At 44.4% G+C, this 16392-nt stretch overlaps 1 protein-coding gene across 1 annotated transcript; it reads left to right on the forward strand.

Annotated features, from left to right (window-relative positions):
- The first annotated feature begins 1140 nt into the window (after positions 1-1140).
- LOC311264600 (suppressor of tumorigenicity 14 protein homolog) lies at positions 1141-15318 on the forward strand. The gene is made up of 19 exons (XM_084365610.1): positions 1141-1605; positions 3581-3743; positions 4571-4701; positions 4891-4961; positions 5766-5959; positions 6189-6224; positions 6653-6881; positions 6985-7121; positions 7278-7375; positions 7569-7669; positions 8265-8398; positions 8503-8607; positions 9123-9230; positions 9350-9466; positions 10214-10339; positions 10441-10624; positions 10723-10994; positions 11156-11292; positions 12320-15318. The coding sequence occupies exons 1-19, from the start codon at positions 1564-1566 to the stop codon at positions 12479-12481; spliced, it is 2547 nt and encodes an 848-aa protein (XP_084221736.1). The 5' UTR covers positions 1141-1563; the 3' UTR covers positions 12482-15318.
- Positions 15319-16392: the final 1074 nt, after the last annotated feature.

Raw genomic sequence — 16392 nt, forward strand, 5'->3', positions numbered from 1 at the left:
GTAACTAAAGCAAAAAAAAATCTGAACCAAATTTTTTCTTAATTTAATTATAATCCATTAATAAACTGATCAAATTGAAAAATTATGAAGTGATTTATTAATGATTAGCATCAAATCTATGCCTTAAATTTATAACAAGATTTTAAATTTATAATTTTGTCTCATTATTCTGTTTTGAAACAATTAATCAAGAATTGAACTTTAAAACAGCAGAAAGTTTCATTTACAGCATTTATTAAATGTTAAAATGAATTTTGCCATTTTATTTAAAACTTTAGTTTAAATGTTTAATTTAAACACAGAATAAGTAAATCAACTTACTCACAATTCATAACTCACCTACTGATTTATTCACAATTTTGTAATATTTTTGTTATTTTAATGCATCATTTCATTTTCAGTTAATTTATTTATAAGACTTGATAATTTATTTAAATATTATTTAAATATCATAAACGTGTATATTCATTCATTATGTTTGTTCTGTTCTAGTAGAAAGTAACTAAGTAGAGGTGAACATAGACAAACATACAAACACTTGTACAACTAAAATATGTTAAAATGAATAAATAAAAGTAAAGTCATTGGAAGTAAAGCAAGAACAAATTCAGAACCACGTTTTTTCTACTGATAATCAATTTATAAGTGACCAAAATGAAAAGTTATGAGTTATTTATTGATTAGCATCAAATTTATGTCTTCATAAAAAATGGGAATAATTTTGTCTCATTATTCAGTTTTTAAACAATAAAATCAAGAATTTAAAAGTTTGAATTTATTAATTTAAAATGTAAACACAGAAAACAGTAACTGATGCTGCTTATTGATTTATTAATAATTGATTTATTAATAATTGATTTATCAATAATTGATTTATTAATAATGGAGTGATTTTGTTCTTATCTTTATGCATCACTTCACTTTCAGTTAATCATTTATAAGATTCATCGAAGTATTATTTCATCATTATGAAGGTTTATATTAATATTTAGGTGGCAGCGTCAGGACTCCGTACCGGTTCTGTTCCGGTTCTGGAACAGAACCAGTACGGAGGAAAGTAACTAAGTATTCATTTACTCCAGTACAGAACTTATTAATAATATTCAAGTATTCTTCGTCTTCCTTCATATTTCTGCTCCACAGCAGCTGAAACATGAAGTTCTGCGGGAGCTGCGGGAGCTGCGGGGTTTCAGTCGCGCAGTGAATCATGGGAGATGAGGTGCGGTCCCTTTGATGTGTGTTTCCTCGTTCCTGTCCACAGGTGTTCCTCTCTCTGTCCTCCGAACCGAGCCGCCGTGTGTCTGCTGCGGTCTGAGCGCGTTCACCCGGCTCCGACAGAAACGACTCAGAGTCAGAACCGAACTTTTTTAACTCGTTCAGAACCTTTTCTCGACACATTCCTGCCCGCGGCCGGCGGACGGAGACACCTGTCGCTGCTCACTTGTCGCCGCCATGATGTCAGCGGGTCGGTAACGGCAGCGGAGCGCGAGAGCGACCCGGACGGAACACCTGAGAGGAGCTGCGGGGAGGACAGACACCGGAAGACCAGGAGACCCGGACGACATGGATTTACTGGACTCGGGACAGAAGTTCAGTCCGAGACAGGTGAGTCCGTACCTGTAACACTAACTCCGGCGTGACGTCACAGCCTGTACCGGTTTGTCAGTTTCACCTGAGATAAAAAAAAAAAAACAGAAACCAAACAAAGAAGATCCGAACAGTTTGGACTCGGTTCTACCACAGACTGAACCGGGTTCTACTACTGAACTGGACCACAGGCCAGTGTCCGAACTGGTTTTAGTGTCTGTCCTGGGTTCTACTACAGACTGAACCGGTTTTAATGGTTCTGTGTGATGTCACTGGTGAAATGGACTCGTGTATATTCTGATATGAAACACAGAGAAGTTGATGCAACATTATTAAAGGATAACCACAGTTTTTTACAACCTGGACCTCATTTCTATAAAATCTGATCATGTACTCACCAGATAACTTTGGTGTCATTTGGCGTCGTTCGGACGAAATTAGATCCGGTGTAGCGCCGATATATCCATATAATGCGAGTGACGGGGCAGCGACACACAGCCTCTATATAACACATTATCTGCAGCGAAACTAGTTCATTTCACCAATATGTTGTTGCGATACGCTCGTGCTGTTCCCCTCTGAGTCCGGGCTCGTCTGCTGTCAACATCCGGGGTCTGTAGGTTGACCTGCTACCTCTGACCTGGATGATGTCATCTCTGAGCGCCGCACGCACTCGCGACAGCCGGCTTGTTCACCTGTAGCTGCTGCTGCTAGTTTTTTGCAGCATGGCTGAATATTTTCCCGACTCTGAGGTGGTGGACGATGACTTTGTTTGTGATGGACGTCCTTACCGTTCTGAGCCAGAGTGCACGGATGAGGAGCTCGTTGAAAGGAGGATGCGGAGGCAGAGAGAGGAACAGCTGGCCGAAGAACAACAAACGGCTGCGGCTAGGCTAAACGGCTAGGTCATCCTACAGACCCCGGATGTTGACAACAGGCGACTCAGAGAATCACCAGAGTTAAACAAAAGGCCTGAAGTATTTCACTTTATGTGTAAAGAATCTAGAATAACATGAGCTTTTGCATTATGTTCAGATTTTTGAGATGCACCTGTAGATCGTATACCTTTCCCTTTTAAAGGGGCACGATGTAGTGACGGACGTGACCTCGTCATCTGTATTTTATTTCCGAGCGTCTCCTGAGTTCTTGTTTATAACTCAGATGATTTCACCGAAGGCTTCCAGACACGAGGAGACGGATGCACGAACACGCGTACAGCATATGTCTGAGACGTGTTTAGCTTAGCTTAGCACAAAGACTGGTAGCAGGGGGAAACTGCTAGCCTAGCTCCATCTTGTTGACTTGTTGGATGTAGTTTATAAACAGGTGTAGGAGACGTTTGTTACCTGCAGCTGTCACACACCCTGTCACACAGTGTAACAGGGTGTGTGTGTGTGTGTGTGTGTGTGTGTGTGTGCAGGACACAACACGCTGACATGCCACACATTAGCAGCAGATACATTCCTATCCAGCTCCACCCTGCTGCTCTGCCACACAGTCGTCCGTCTGATCCCCGACACGAGTCTGACGGCTGCAGGTTATTACTCATCAGCACGCTCTTTGTTCTCAGCTGTGAGGACGATACTCGAGTACAGCTGAGCTCGTCAGGGAGGCTCGTCTCTAAAACGTCAGAAAATGTTGAAAAATGTCGTCCGGCAAAAATGTAAAAGTGCAGTTTGTAAGAAAAGTTGATTTTTGAGTCTCATTCCCAACTCGTCAAATTCTGACAGGAAATGAGACTCAAAAATCAACTTTTCTTACAAATGGCACCTTTAAGAGATCCATCTCTGAGGTTCAGTCAGAACCGAAACACTGCAGAGTGCTGTTACTCTGCAGAACCCAAACAAATAGATCCAATAACCTCCTGACGGAGCGCTCTGTCAGCGTTTTAACAACCGTCAGCTGAAGCAGAACGTTTATGTTGATGAAGAAACGTCTTCACATCTCCCTCCTCCTCCTCCTCCTCCTCCTCCCTCTCTCTCCCTGTCTGCAGGATCCGGACTGGGACGCGGCTCTGGAGTTTCTGCCCGCCTCGGACTCCAAGCGGCTGGAGAAGAAACCGGGCCGCAGGAAGAAGCTGTGGATCGGAGCGGGCCTGCTGCTCTCTGCTGCGGCTCTGTCTCTGGTCACCGGACTGCTGGTGTGGCACTTCCACTGTGAGCTCATTCAAACAACCTTTATTTAAACATGGGAGCTGATTGGGCCGGTGGTTAACTCTCAGTTATCAGGGCTGTCGGCTGATTGGTTCACAGAAGAGATAAAGACTACACTTTGTGTTGATCGAGCCTTTACTCATGAAGCTGTGAACAGAACCAGGACGACAGCACACAGACTGCTTCTGATTCTGTACCTTTCACAATAAAATACACGAGAATAAACTGCTGATGAGGAGAAAAGTTAGACTCACTCTGACTGTTTCACATTATCAGCCTTCAGTGTGCGTGAACAAAGATATTTCTTCAACTTGAGTTTGTCATTAGACCGTGTGGAGGCTGATCATGAACAGAACCGACAGATCGACTGTGTAGAGTTTTAACAGAGCGCTGTCAACATGAACAGTTTAAGATGCAGACAGGCTGATTATGTTCAGTAGATCAGAATCAGATGGAACAGGATGCGACTGAAGGCTGCTGGGAAACTGTCAGACATTTTCACCTTTCAGTCTCTTTCTCTGAGCCCAGTTGGCGGCCATGTTGGTGACAGTGTAGTTCACTGAGCGGTTCAACACAAAACTACATGATATTTGACTTTAATTACGACTTTAATGTTTGTGTTGTGTGGACAAACATCTGGTGTGTGACACAACATGTGTTAGTCTCTCAGCTTGACAGCTGCACACTTCATCTTCTCCCTGTAACTGAGCTGCAGGTGAAGTGGAGTTGTTAGTTACTGATGGTGAAACAATGCAGGAGTCAGTCGACCTGAAACATTAAACCAGCTTCCTGTTGTTGAGTGTTTGAGGATGTTTGTGATCTGTCGTCAGTGCGCAGCGATGTCAGGGTGAAGAGGATCTACATCGGCTCCATGGGCATCAACGACCAGCGCTTCCTGCCGTCCTTCGAAGACCCCAAAAGTCCTCAGTTTGAAAACCTGGCCTCACTGGTCAGCCAGCAGGTGAGACGTCACACAGCCCCAAAGCATCATGGGAGGTCTGACCTCTCCACTTCAGTAGATACCTGAGCCGTGATCGTTCTGACCACTTCTGCTTTGTGGCTTCCTCTTTCCTGTAGTTCTTGTATTTGTTGATGTGACTGTGACGGATTCGATCGATCAGAATATTCATGTGACCTTTTTCTGTTTCAGCTGAAACTGATTTACTCCAAAAACTCAGTTCTCGCCAAATCCTTCAAAGGCTCCTCAGTCCAGGCCTTCAGGTACGCTCCCGCCAGGAGCTCTGGTGTTTTCTTCTCAGAGATGTCGCTCTGCTCACTTCACTCTTAGTTGAGTCATTGTTGGTCAGTTGTGTTGAGTTGCTTTTTAAATAAAATGACAGAAAAGTAAATCCACTCGAGACTTCCTGCAGATGTTTCAAAGTAAAAGCATTGAAGGTCCGTGTCCACAGGGGCTCCACCCTGCATCAACCAACACTCACTGACTGGACCCGATTGGACGGACAGCGCTGCGCCGGGATTACAAACCGGACCAACATGGCGGCTTATTTGGCAACTTTCTCAAAATCAGCTCAGTGAAATGTTTCTGAAGACATTTTAATTTAAAGAAGCCGCGCAGTCTCAGAATCTGTCTTCGTTTTAGCTCGACAGTGTTTAGTTTTTATAGTTTCTCAAGAGTTTTGCGCTGGATGCGTCTGATTTGCATAAAATAGCCAGAATTCAACTTTACGCAAATCAGGAGCAGGTGACGCGACGCCTCGTCTCCCAAGACACAACGCGCCGCTACCAGAATGCATTGCAGGGCTTTCCTACATCACCAACAGGAGGCCTGAAAACTACAGATGCTGTGGACACGCTCCTTCAGTTATTCTTTGTCACTGTGAGGTTTTTAATGTGAAAGCTCTGGACAGGAAGTGTTGAAGTTTGTTTACAGTAACTTTAGTTACTCACCACGCCCTGACTTTGACTCTGTAGTGAACACAGATCAGACTCATATGAACATCAGGGAATAAGTGCATTTTCCACAACTTGTGGCTGTAAATCCTCATCTCGTCTGTGTTTCTGCAGCGAGGGAGACGGCGGAGGCGACGGCGTCGTGGCGTATTACGAGTCAGAGTTCGACGTCCACGTCTCCCAGCAGGCTTCGCTGGACGAGGCCATCAAGTCTCTGGAGCCGGCGGCAGCAAGTCAGCAGGGCCGTCAAGGTCGACTGCTGCTGAAACCGACCGACGCTCTGAGCGTCACCAGCGTCGTCTCAGGAGGTGTGTAGACTCAGTGTGTAACTCTCTGTGAAGGTGAAATGCTCCAGGTGAGTGTTTATCGGTGCACATGTCGGTTCCTGCTGCCGTGCAGAACTGATCTATGATCCGACTGTGCTGCTGCTCGATGGCACAAACCTGAAATTCAGGTTCGACTCTCGTGAAGTGAAAACGCTGCTCTGTAGCAAAACTGTGTTGAGTTTAAATAAAGATTGTTTATCTCTGTTCACAGCTATCGACCCACGCATGACGAGGAATTCTTTATTTGGTGAGAATTCATGTTGATGGAAGTTTTCTTTACATCAGGCCTTTAAAGTAAAATGACTCCAGGACGAGACGGAGACGTTGGTCCAGTCTCGAGCTCTGACAAGTGAAGCCAAAGGTTTGAGTCTGGAACGATCCCTCTGTTTAATATCAGGATGGATTTTATTATCCTAGAAGGTGATCAGACACAGATCACAGGTCTCCACATGATTCAAATTTAATTTACGCCAGGTGGAAAGTCGTTGGCACTGTTGTGTTATTCCACATCTGGTAAGACTCAAAACTGTTTCCTGGCTCACTGACAGTAATCGATGTTTTAGAAGATTTGATGGAGTCAGTGTTCGTGTGTTCGTGTGTTCGTGTGTTCGTGTCTTTGTGTGTTTGTGTGTGTGACCTCAGATCATAAACACATTTTTCTTGTTATATTTTCAGTGAGGAAGTCGTTCAACTTCCACGTCAGTAAGCCGGGAGTCGTCCAGTCTCCGGGGTTTCCGGACTCGTCGTACCCGCCGAACGTCTACCTGCAGTGGAGGCTGCGGGCCGACCCCGGACACCGAGTCCGTCTGGACTTCCACACTCTGATCCTGGAGGACGACTGTGAGCAAGACTTCATCAAGATCTACGACTCCCTCGCTCCGATAGAGAACAAAGTCCTGACAGAGTGAGACGCAAACTAGAAACTTTAACGGTGTATGTGATCTGGTATTTGATTCATAGATTAGAAAATGAAGCTGATCCAGTAAATGTGCTGATCGTCTCTCCAGACAGTGTGGATACCCTCACGACTCGCTGTCCTTCATGTCCTCTGGAAACGTCATGCTGCTCACGTTGGTCACCAGCGACGAGAAGAACTTCCCCGGGTTCAGAGCCAACTACTCCCAGATGGCTGCGACCGAACAAAGTAGGACAGGAAGTAAAGTCACAACCGTGTTCAGAGTTATTACTGCTGCCGGTAGAGAACCAGAACAAAAGATTCACACTGGGTCTAAAAAACTGACAAGAAAACAAAACTGTCCTGAAGGTCTAACATGTCTGTGTGACCTGTCTCCTTGTTCAGAGTGTGGAGGAGCACTGAGTGGAGACAAAGGATCCTTCTCCTCACCTTTCTTTCCGTCCAACTATCCTCCGAAAATAACGTGTGTGTGGAAAATTGAGGTGAGTTCACATTTTCATGTTACGATGATGATAACAAGGAAAAATCTCCCTCTGCTGCCCCTCAATGGCTGTAAGACGAACAACAGACTCATGATTTCATCTTCTCAGAGTTTGAGCAGTCTGAGGCTGATGTAATTTCACTGACTCTGGGATGTTTTAACTCCATCTTGTTTCCATTCTCTTCATTTTTCAGACCACGAAGGAAAAGTTTGTGAAAGTTCAGTTCAGCAAGTTCCAGCTGGGAAACAACAGTAACCAGTGCTCCAAGGATTATGTCGACATCAACGGTCAGAGGTCAGACATCACTCTGTTTCTGCAGGAAGGTGAAGCTCTGAGTGAAGTCAGCACTCAGCAGAGACTCTGGTTCTGGTTCTGGTTCTCTGTCTCCTCTCTGTAACGTTACGTTCATGAAGTAAAGTCCATTTCCCCTCCAGCTCCAGTCAGCAGTCAACAGAACTGAACCTGGAGGTCACCTCCGGATCACTGCTGCAGTCAGGCTGATCAACAGGAGTGAAGATAAATCACATTTTTAATCCCACAAGTTAAACAGTAATCTCTGAGCTCTGCTCCCGTCGGTGAACGGCTCCGGATCAGAACAGAATCTGTCAACACCCACAAGATCAAAGTCTGGTCCGAGTCCTGAAATTTGTGTTTTGGTTCATAAATAATTCATTTTTATTAGGAAGTCATAATAAGAGAAGATTTCACTGAAGCAGGTGAACTTTGATATTTAAGACTCATGATGCTCCAACAGTTTCGTTTATGGCACTAAATCAGTCAGTAGATTTGCTCTGGACCTCATCAGAACCGGAGTGTCCCTGTTCAACAGCTGACTTGTCCTCGTCTGATATCTGTCCTGCTGAGTCGTCTGTCTGTCTCTGTGTTGCAGACTGTGTGGCAGTAAGCTTGAGAGCACCGTGGTCACCAGCAGAAGCAACGTGATGACCATCAAATTTAACTCGGACTCGTCCTACGTCGACCAGGGTTTCACCGCCGAGTACGAAGCCTTTGTCCCGACTAATCGTAAGACCTGATGTCCTTTCCTTCTCGTGCATCCTCCGGTTTTAAGTCCAGTCCTTTCGTGGCGCTTTGTGTTCAGTGTCTGACTGTCTGGTGTCGTTGGTCAGCGTGTCCCGGGCGGTTCCAGTGCACCAACAACCTGTGCATCAACACGACCCTGCAGTGTGACGGCTGGAACGACTGTGGAGACGGCAGCGACGAGGACAACTGCAGTGAGTCCAAACCACGAGCTGCGGACGCCTGTTGTTCACAAGAAGCAGAAGAATATGTAACAGGATGTTTTGAGAGTGGCTGCGACCCGTGATTATTTTTATTGTTGATAAATTACTTTGATTCATCGATTAGTTGTTTGGTTGAGAAAATGTCAGAAAATGTTGAAAGTTCAGTTTCTCGTTCTGAACTTTAACTTTTATTTCTTGACAAAATTGCTCAAACAAATAAATCAATCATCACAATAGTTTAATTAATTGAATAGTTTAGAGCCACAACCACAGCTGCCATCCTGCTGCTGTTAACAGTCATGTATTACTAAATGTTGAAGTAGTCCCCATCAAATGCATTATTATGTCCTGTTTGTTTAGAAACCACAGTCAGCTTTAATTTTTCAGATGAAAGTAAATATTTGTGAGGTTTCCGTCATCAGTGTGAACCAATAGGCTTTGAGCCTCAGACAGGAAGTCAGCCGGTGCTGACAGACGGACCAACGTGTTTTTCTGTGTCTGCTCAGAGTGTGAAGCGTCTCAGATGAAATGTAAAAACGGCCGCTGTAAACCGAAGTTCTGGGAATGTGACGGCTTCGACGACTGTGGAGACGAGACGGACGAGGAGAACTGTGGTGAGTCGGACCGACTGTGGAGGAATCTCATGACTTCATTCTGTCGTTCAGGTGATAAAACGATCTGAGCGCTGGTTCTGTTCATGAATAACGATCCGATGTTCTTTTCTCTGTTCCAGTAAAATGTAAACCAGGAGAGTTTTCCTGCAGGAACCAACGCTGTGTCCCCGAGAAGCTGAAGTGTAACGGAAAAGACGACTGCTCGGATGGATCGGACGAGTCGCAGTGTGAAAAATGTAAGAAACATCGCTGCATGATAATAATGGTATTAATAATGTGTACTGAACTCTGTTTAAAGTTCAGTCAGGGACATGCAGGTGGTCCGGGAGAATACTTGATTCTGATTGGCTGCAGGGTGTCAGTGAAACGCTCACTGTTTTAAATTGATGCTGTAGAGCCTGCATCTCAAGTGTGTCACTGATATCAGCTGGCTGCAGAGGCCAAAATCTGAGTGACGTCCTTCAGTGCATCATCCTCTGACCGCCACAGGGCGGCGCTGTAACACACGAGCTGCAGGAGGTGGCCTCCACCGCCTGTTGTTTGTTAAGGAGCATCTTTATATTGATCTCCGGCTGGTAGCTCGGCTCGCTGCCAAGAGAGAAGGTGCAGCTTTGCTTTTTTTTTCTCCGGTTGACAATCTCTGAACTCTTCAGAAAGGCTCTGGTGACGTCACTGCGGCCTCGGCGATAATGTTCACCGCATATCTGTCTCCTATGGATGATGTCATCACTCACATCCTCCTTGCTCTGTAAATATTTTTTATTAATTTTGTTAATTTTTATATGTAAATATTAGCATTTTAGCTCAATAGCTTCCAGGTCATGTGATCAATTGACTCAAAATCATATTGGGATCATGTCACTACACTGGCTGCAGGAGATACACCTCTTGTTTTTACATTTTACATCTCTAAATATTTTTGATTAAAGTGTGTGTGTGTGTGTGTGTGTGTGTGTGTGTGTGTGTGTGTGTGTGTGTTTCAGCTCTGGTGCTGCAGACGTGTTCAGAATTCACCTTCCGCTGCAGGAACGGACGCTGCATCAGTAAACTGAACCCAGAGTGTGACGGAGAGCAGGACTGTGAGGACGGTTCTGATGAGGACGACTGCCGTACGTTCACACACACACACACACACACACACACACACACACACACCGGCTTACATCATCATCGTCTGTACGTTAATGTGTGTTTGTGTGTGTGTTTCCAGAGTGCGGGACGAGGCCGTACCGCAGCTCTCGTATCGTGGGCGGTCAGGTGTCGCGGGAGGGGGAGTGGCCCTGGCAGGTGAGCCTCCACATCAGAGGGACGGGTCACGTGTGTGGAGCGTCGGTGTTGAGTAACCGCTGGCTGCTGACCGCCGCTCACTGTGTTCAGGACACCGGGCCCAAAAAGTACGAGCTCCAAACCCGCAGAGTTCATAAAGATCTTTTATTATGGATTCAGTTCGTGACTTCGTGACCTCTGACCTCTGACCTGTGTGTTGCTGCAGGTACTCGCAGGCGGACCAATGGGAGGCCCTGCTGGGTCTGCACGTGCAGAGTCGGACCAGCGAGTGGACGGTGAGGAGGAACGTGAGGCGGATCATCGCTCACAGCGAGTACAACCCGCTGAGCTACAACAACGACATCGCTCTGATGGAGCTGGACGCCAACGTCACCCTCAACCAGAACATCTGGCCCATCTGTCTGCCCTCCCCCACCTACGACTTCCCAGCAGGCCAGGCTGCGTGGATCACCGGCTGGGGGGCCACCAGAGAAGGAGGTGAGTTAACAGAGTTGTGTTCAGCAGAGAGATGTCATATATAAAGTACCTCATAACTGTGTAAATATACTTAGTTACTCTCAGCATCTAAGAGTACTTTAACATTGGATGTAAGTGAGTTTTAAACACGCCCTCAAAGATCTGATGATGTCGTCTGTCAGGCCTCGCTGCCACCACCCTGCAGAAGGCGGAGGTTCGGATCATCAACAGCACGGTGTGTAAGAGTCTGATGAGCGACGTCGTCACCGACAGCATGCTGTGTGCCGGAGTCCTCAAAGGAGGCGTGGACGCCTGTCAGGTGAGTTACAGCGAACAACAGGCACTTTATAACAGCTGATACCAACATTTACTGTGTGAAGTAAAACCACTGCACACAATGTGTTCATTAAAACTTCATGTGTTTGCATGTTGATTATTAAAATGATCACATGATCCCCGACGGTCAGACGGGTTTCAGACGCTGTCCAACGAGCTGCATGTCCCCAGGTTCAGACGGTAGTTAAAGGAACAGTTCACTTAAAAATGAGACCCAGATTGATGTGCGGTCGAGCTCGTGCACCCACTTCAGACGGTTGTTCAGCAGAATGCTGCAATTCTGTTTTACTGTGAAGCTCCAGAATTGTTTTATGTGCAGAGCTTGCCTGAGAAAAATCATGTTTTTAAGTTTTCTTCAGTATCACAGTGATCCAGTGATGGTTGTCTGTACATCCACAGGTTCACTGCTAACAGGAAGTGCTAACAGCTAATTCGGCAAAGTTTAAATGTAGTTTTGTGAGACTTCACCTGACTTTCATCAACATGGAGGGAGGAGATGATGGTTTTAGGTGAACTGTTTAGCAGCAGGGTTCACGACAGTTTCCTGATTATAATCCCAAGTTGCTTTGATAAATTGATATCGGCCGTTTCTGCCAGCCGAAGGTTTCATTGTTCTTCCCCTTCTGCTGACGTGTGAATGCAGCAACAGACTGGCACCAGTCAGCTGATCGCCTCCGTGCACACAGGATAAGTCTTTGAAGAGGTGTTTTTTTGCCTTTGGATGTGGAGAGAAACAAATTACTAGGAGAACCTTCAATCCTGCTTTCATGATGTTATTTGGTGAAAACTGTCTGATACACCTCAGTGTCAGGAAACAGCAGCAGCGTGGAGTCACTGCTGTCATTTACAACTGTTAGAAAGTCACTTCGGGACGTCTTCAAGCTAAATCCAGGTGTTCGGTCGTTGCAGCGTTGACACAGCGTTCGTTTTTTCCTTTCTAACACTTTGAAACACTTCCTGTGTGACCGCTGCACAGTGACACCTCTGACTCTCCTCTCTGACTCTCTCAGGGCGACTCCGGCGGGCCGCTGTCCGTCACCGGTCCCAGTGGGCGGGTCTTCCTGGCCGGCGTGGTGAGCTGGGGCGACGGCTGCGCTCGCAGGAACAAACCGGGCGTCTACGCCCGAATCACCAAATACCGGCGCTGGATAAAGGAGAACAGCGGAGTGTAGCAGCAGAGCAGACGACTCGTGTTCCTCATGGATATTTATGACGGAGGTGAACGTGGAGAGACTGTTTATTATTATTAATATTCACAGCAGAGTCTGTGAGCTATACAGATACTTCCGAAGTTTTCTAAGTTTACAATGTGTTTGATCTTCATGATTCAAAGTGCAACAAAGCAGCAGCTGAGAGCGGCTCCATGAAACAGATCACAGCTTCTTTTCATATAATAATGAAGATTATTATTTTAATATTTAGTGCACTTCCTCCTTCGTCATTTCTGAGACAAATAGCTGGATTATTATGTCTTCAATGAAAAAAAATACTGTAACAGTTTCCAGTTTTATATGAATAATAGTAAAATAACATCCAGTTTAAATCACTTCATGCATTTAGAAAACAAAATGATCAAAGGTCGGGCCGGATGGTGATTCAGTCTTCGGTTTGTCCATTCTGGGCTACTGTAGAAACATGGCAGTGCAACATGGCCGACTGTGTGGAGGAGGAGCTGCTCCCTCTGCTGATATAAAACGATTCTTAGTTTAATTTAATGACGCGCTGATGAAACATGATGATGATGTTCCTCCTTCATCCTGCACACTGGACCTTTAATGTGTGAATGTTTTAATATCTTATCTGGAGATCAGCGGCTCCACAACACGAGGACATAAATGCCTTCTTTCATCGAGATAGTGAAGTTGTGATCTTTTTAAAAAAAAAAAATTGAATTATAATCGACCTCAGCTGCCGTCTGCTTCTGCACGCGAGAAAGAAAACACTGAAAAGCTTCTTATCGTTGAGTAAAAACACAAACTGTGATCCTGTTTGGAGTCGGGGAGATTCTCACGTTCACTCTGAGACGGTTTTAATTGAAACACTTTATGTTTCCTCTCGAAGTTAAGTGTCGTGTAAATAATGATGATGCAAATGTTTCTCAGGGCTGAAAGGAGTTTATGTACAGTGTAGCTACAGATGTGTTTTTGGTCTCTGAACTGCAGATTCTCCATTAGACACTTTGTATGATCGATGACTCATCACTCACTCAGAACAGGTGATTCCCTCCGAGTAGGGCCGCCACGTGTTAAAGCCAAGTTTGTTTTCAATTCCCAATTTTGGCAATGCACAAAATATATCAGGCAGATATTAGTACATGTATATAATCAGCTGTTTATGGGTATAAGTGAAATTCTAGCTGATCATATTGATTTAACAAGAGTAGCATCCAGGGTTGGAGTTATAATGTGATCTTTGTGGGGGTCTCTGAAAGAACTGACCCTAACTAACATCAGGGCGGCGGAGGATGACCTGGCTCACTTCCCGGCTGTATGTGCAAATATTTTACACAATGAAAGAAAAATCTTCGTGTATAACTTTGCCGAATGAACAAGAAGGCCTACACAGTTAAGGATTTGTTGTATACAGATTTTCTCAAAGTTTATACAGTTTCTCCTGACAAGAGGTCTCAAAATGTGGTGTTTTTTAAAGGGAGTCTGGTTTTTCCACTTTGTTCTCCAAAGAAGTAACGAATATTAGTTAGTGGATTTTTTTTTATTTCACATGTTCACTGTCAGTAGGTTGTTCTTCAATACATTTGGTGTAAATGGTGACATCAGTTCAATAAGTCCTTGTCCTTGTAATGCAACAACTCTTAAAATCTGACAGTTTGTTAATGGAGTCTGGTGATATTGCCGTTGTTAGGTCGATCAACAACAGTTTTTTAATTTGAATATGAAGGTTTGACAGCGATCAGAGAGGAAGTCTCATGTTGTCGCTGTCATTCACAGAGAATCTGATGCGTAGCTCCTCTGTTTAGATCATCAACGTCCAAAATACTCATTACATTGAAAAATGAGTCATTTGTGAATAAATAATGGTTGTTGAGCTGTTAGAGACGCCGCAGATCTGAGATTTTACTGCCTTCATGGGAACTCGGCTCCCGCTGGTTCCCACGTAACTCAAACCCTGGCAGCGTCTCGTCAGGGCTGTTACACACTGAAACAACAAAGACTGTGACGCAGAACCACCGGTTTGTTTCAGGTTCAGTAAATGCAAATGTTTCCTCAGTCAGTAATTAATCCTGTCAGATAATCGTGATCTCAGTCATGAAGAAAGAAATAATTATGATTTTTGCAGTGCCGGCTTCATTTCTTTAAACGTGGTTTTGACGCCAGGCTAGCATCATGTGTTATAATTATATAACGATGTGTTGCTATGGCAACAGACAGCCCTCACAGCAGCCAATGATATTTAAGTTCGAAATCAAACTTCTGTGCATGTGATCAGGGATGTAGTTCTTCATGTGGATCAGTTGTAGAAAATGAACCTTTAATAAGTCACGAGACGTTTGTTTCTCTTCTCTGTCCGTCTTTGTTACACTTCCTGTTCCGTCTTTACGTTGGTGCTCTCTGTGGTGACTTATTTCTGCTGAATGTATTTATTTGTACAGTTTCCTAGTTTCTTGTGACGGTTGGGTCTGTGGAGTTTAGCTCCACGTCCGTCTCTGCTTTTATACCAGTTCTACTTTAGTTTGGGACGCAGCATTATGAAGGTTGAATAACAGAAGTTAGATCGTTAGTTGCTGTATGCAAAAAAAGGTTTAATTAAACTATTTGAAGTTTCTCGTTGTAGTTTAGTTTTGTAGGATTTCTGTAAATCATGTTGAGATGAAACCAACAGACGCAGGTGTGGGTTTGTAAAGCTAATGCTTCATTACGAGTGCTGATTCAATACAGAACATACAAACATGTTCATGACATGTTGATGGAATTGAATGTTTTCCTGTCGGGGTAACTGCCAAAGAATATGAAATATATAATTAATAAACCAAATATGAACATTCACACAACGCTCTCGACTTTGAGTTTTTTCTTTGAGACTTTAAAAAAATTAAGTTCAAATCTGTCTGTTTCTCATTATCTGTTCAGCACCAGTTTTTACAGTTTGTTACAAATAAAACAACATGTTTTATTTGAGGATCAAGAAGACGTCGGTAGCGCAGAGTGACTGGAGTACGAGGCACAGCCGGCTGCACTAATACAACACTCTTTTAAAGGGGCATTGAGGTTTTCTTGTGGTGCGTTTGCAAGTTCACACCAGAAATTCACGACATGAGGAGTTGAAACATAAAGATGCACGAATGTAGTCTGCAACATTTATAAAGCATGTACCTGTTGACACCGATACGATGAGGTGAGATCGTTTCAAAGCAAAATGACTCTTTACTTCATGTTTCTGTCAGCAGCAGCTGGAACGGGACGTGGACTTCACTGTGCCAACAGTGCGTCTTTGTGCAGAAGAGTATGAGGGCCAGCGGTGAGGAAGAGAATGAGGGGAGGAAGTTTGTTTTTTCAGTATGCACTTGACAAAAGTCTAAATGTGGAGAATAAAGTCGACTCTTCTGGTTCATTAAATCCAGTTAGAGGAGCGGCTGACGGCTGTGAGCTGCCCGAGCCTCTGCTCTCTGCTGTTACTACATCCCTGGATCATACAGACTACACTGTGTTTATGAGCTGAAGGAGAAATCATGTCTTTGTTCCTGAAGCTGGTTCTGAAGATCAGTTTCACCACTTCGTCTATACGAGACATTTTGTTGAGGCGGACAGGTGAGCTGCTGGATGTCGTCTCAGACGGTCGACTTTAATCTGAAATGTCGACTTTAATCTCCACATTTAAACTTTTATTCTTGAAGTGCGTAATGAAAAGAAAAAGTAAACCTCCTCTCATTGTGTTTTTCTCACCTCTGGGCCTGATACTCTTCTGTATGTTTGGTATTCACTGTGGAGGAATTTAAGTTTCCTCGTCTTAAAAACATGAAAAATTGAATTGAAAAACTTTTTTTTTCATGTGATGCACTGAGAATGCAGTGGTATCACCGTGGTTTAAAATCAACAAGTGGAATGTTCTGCTGTCGGACTTCCCC

The sequence above is a fragment of the Pagrus pagrus genome (genome assembly GCF_965226575.1).
Source record: "Pagrus pagrus genome assembly, chromosome: 11".
In the NCBI taxonomy this organism is placed as follows: Eukaryota; Metazoa; Chordata; class Actinopteri; order Spariformes; family Sparidae; genus Pagrus; species Pagrus pagrus.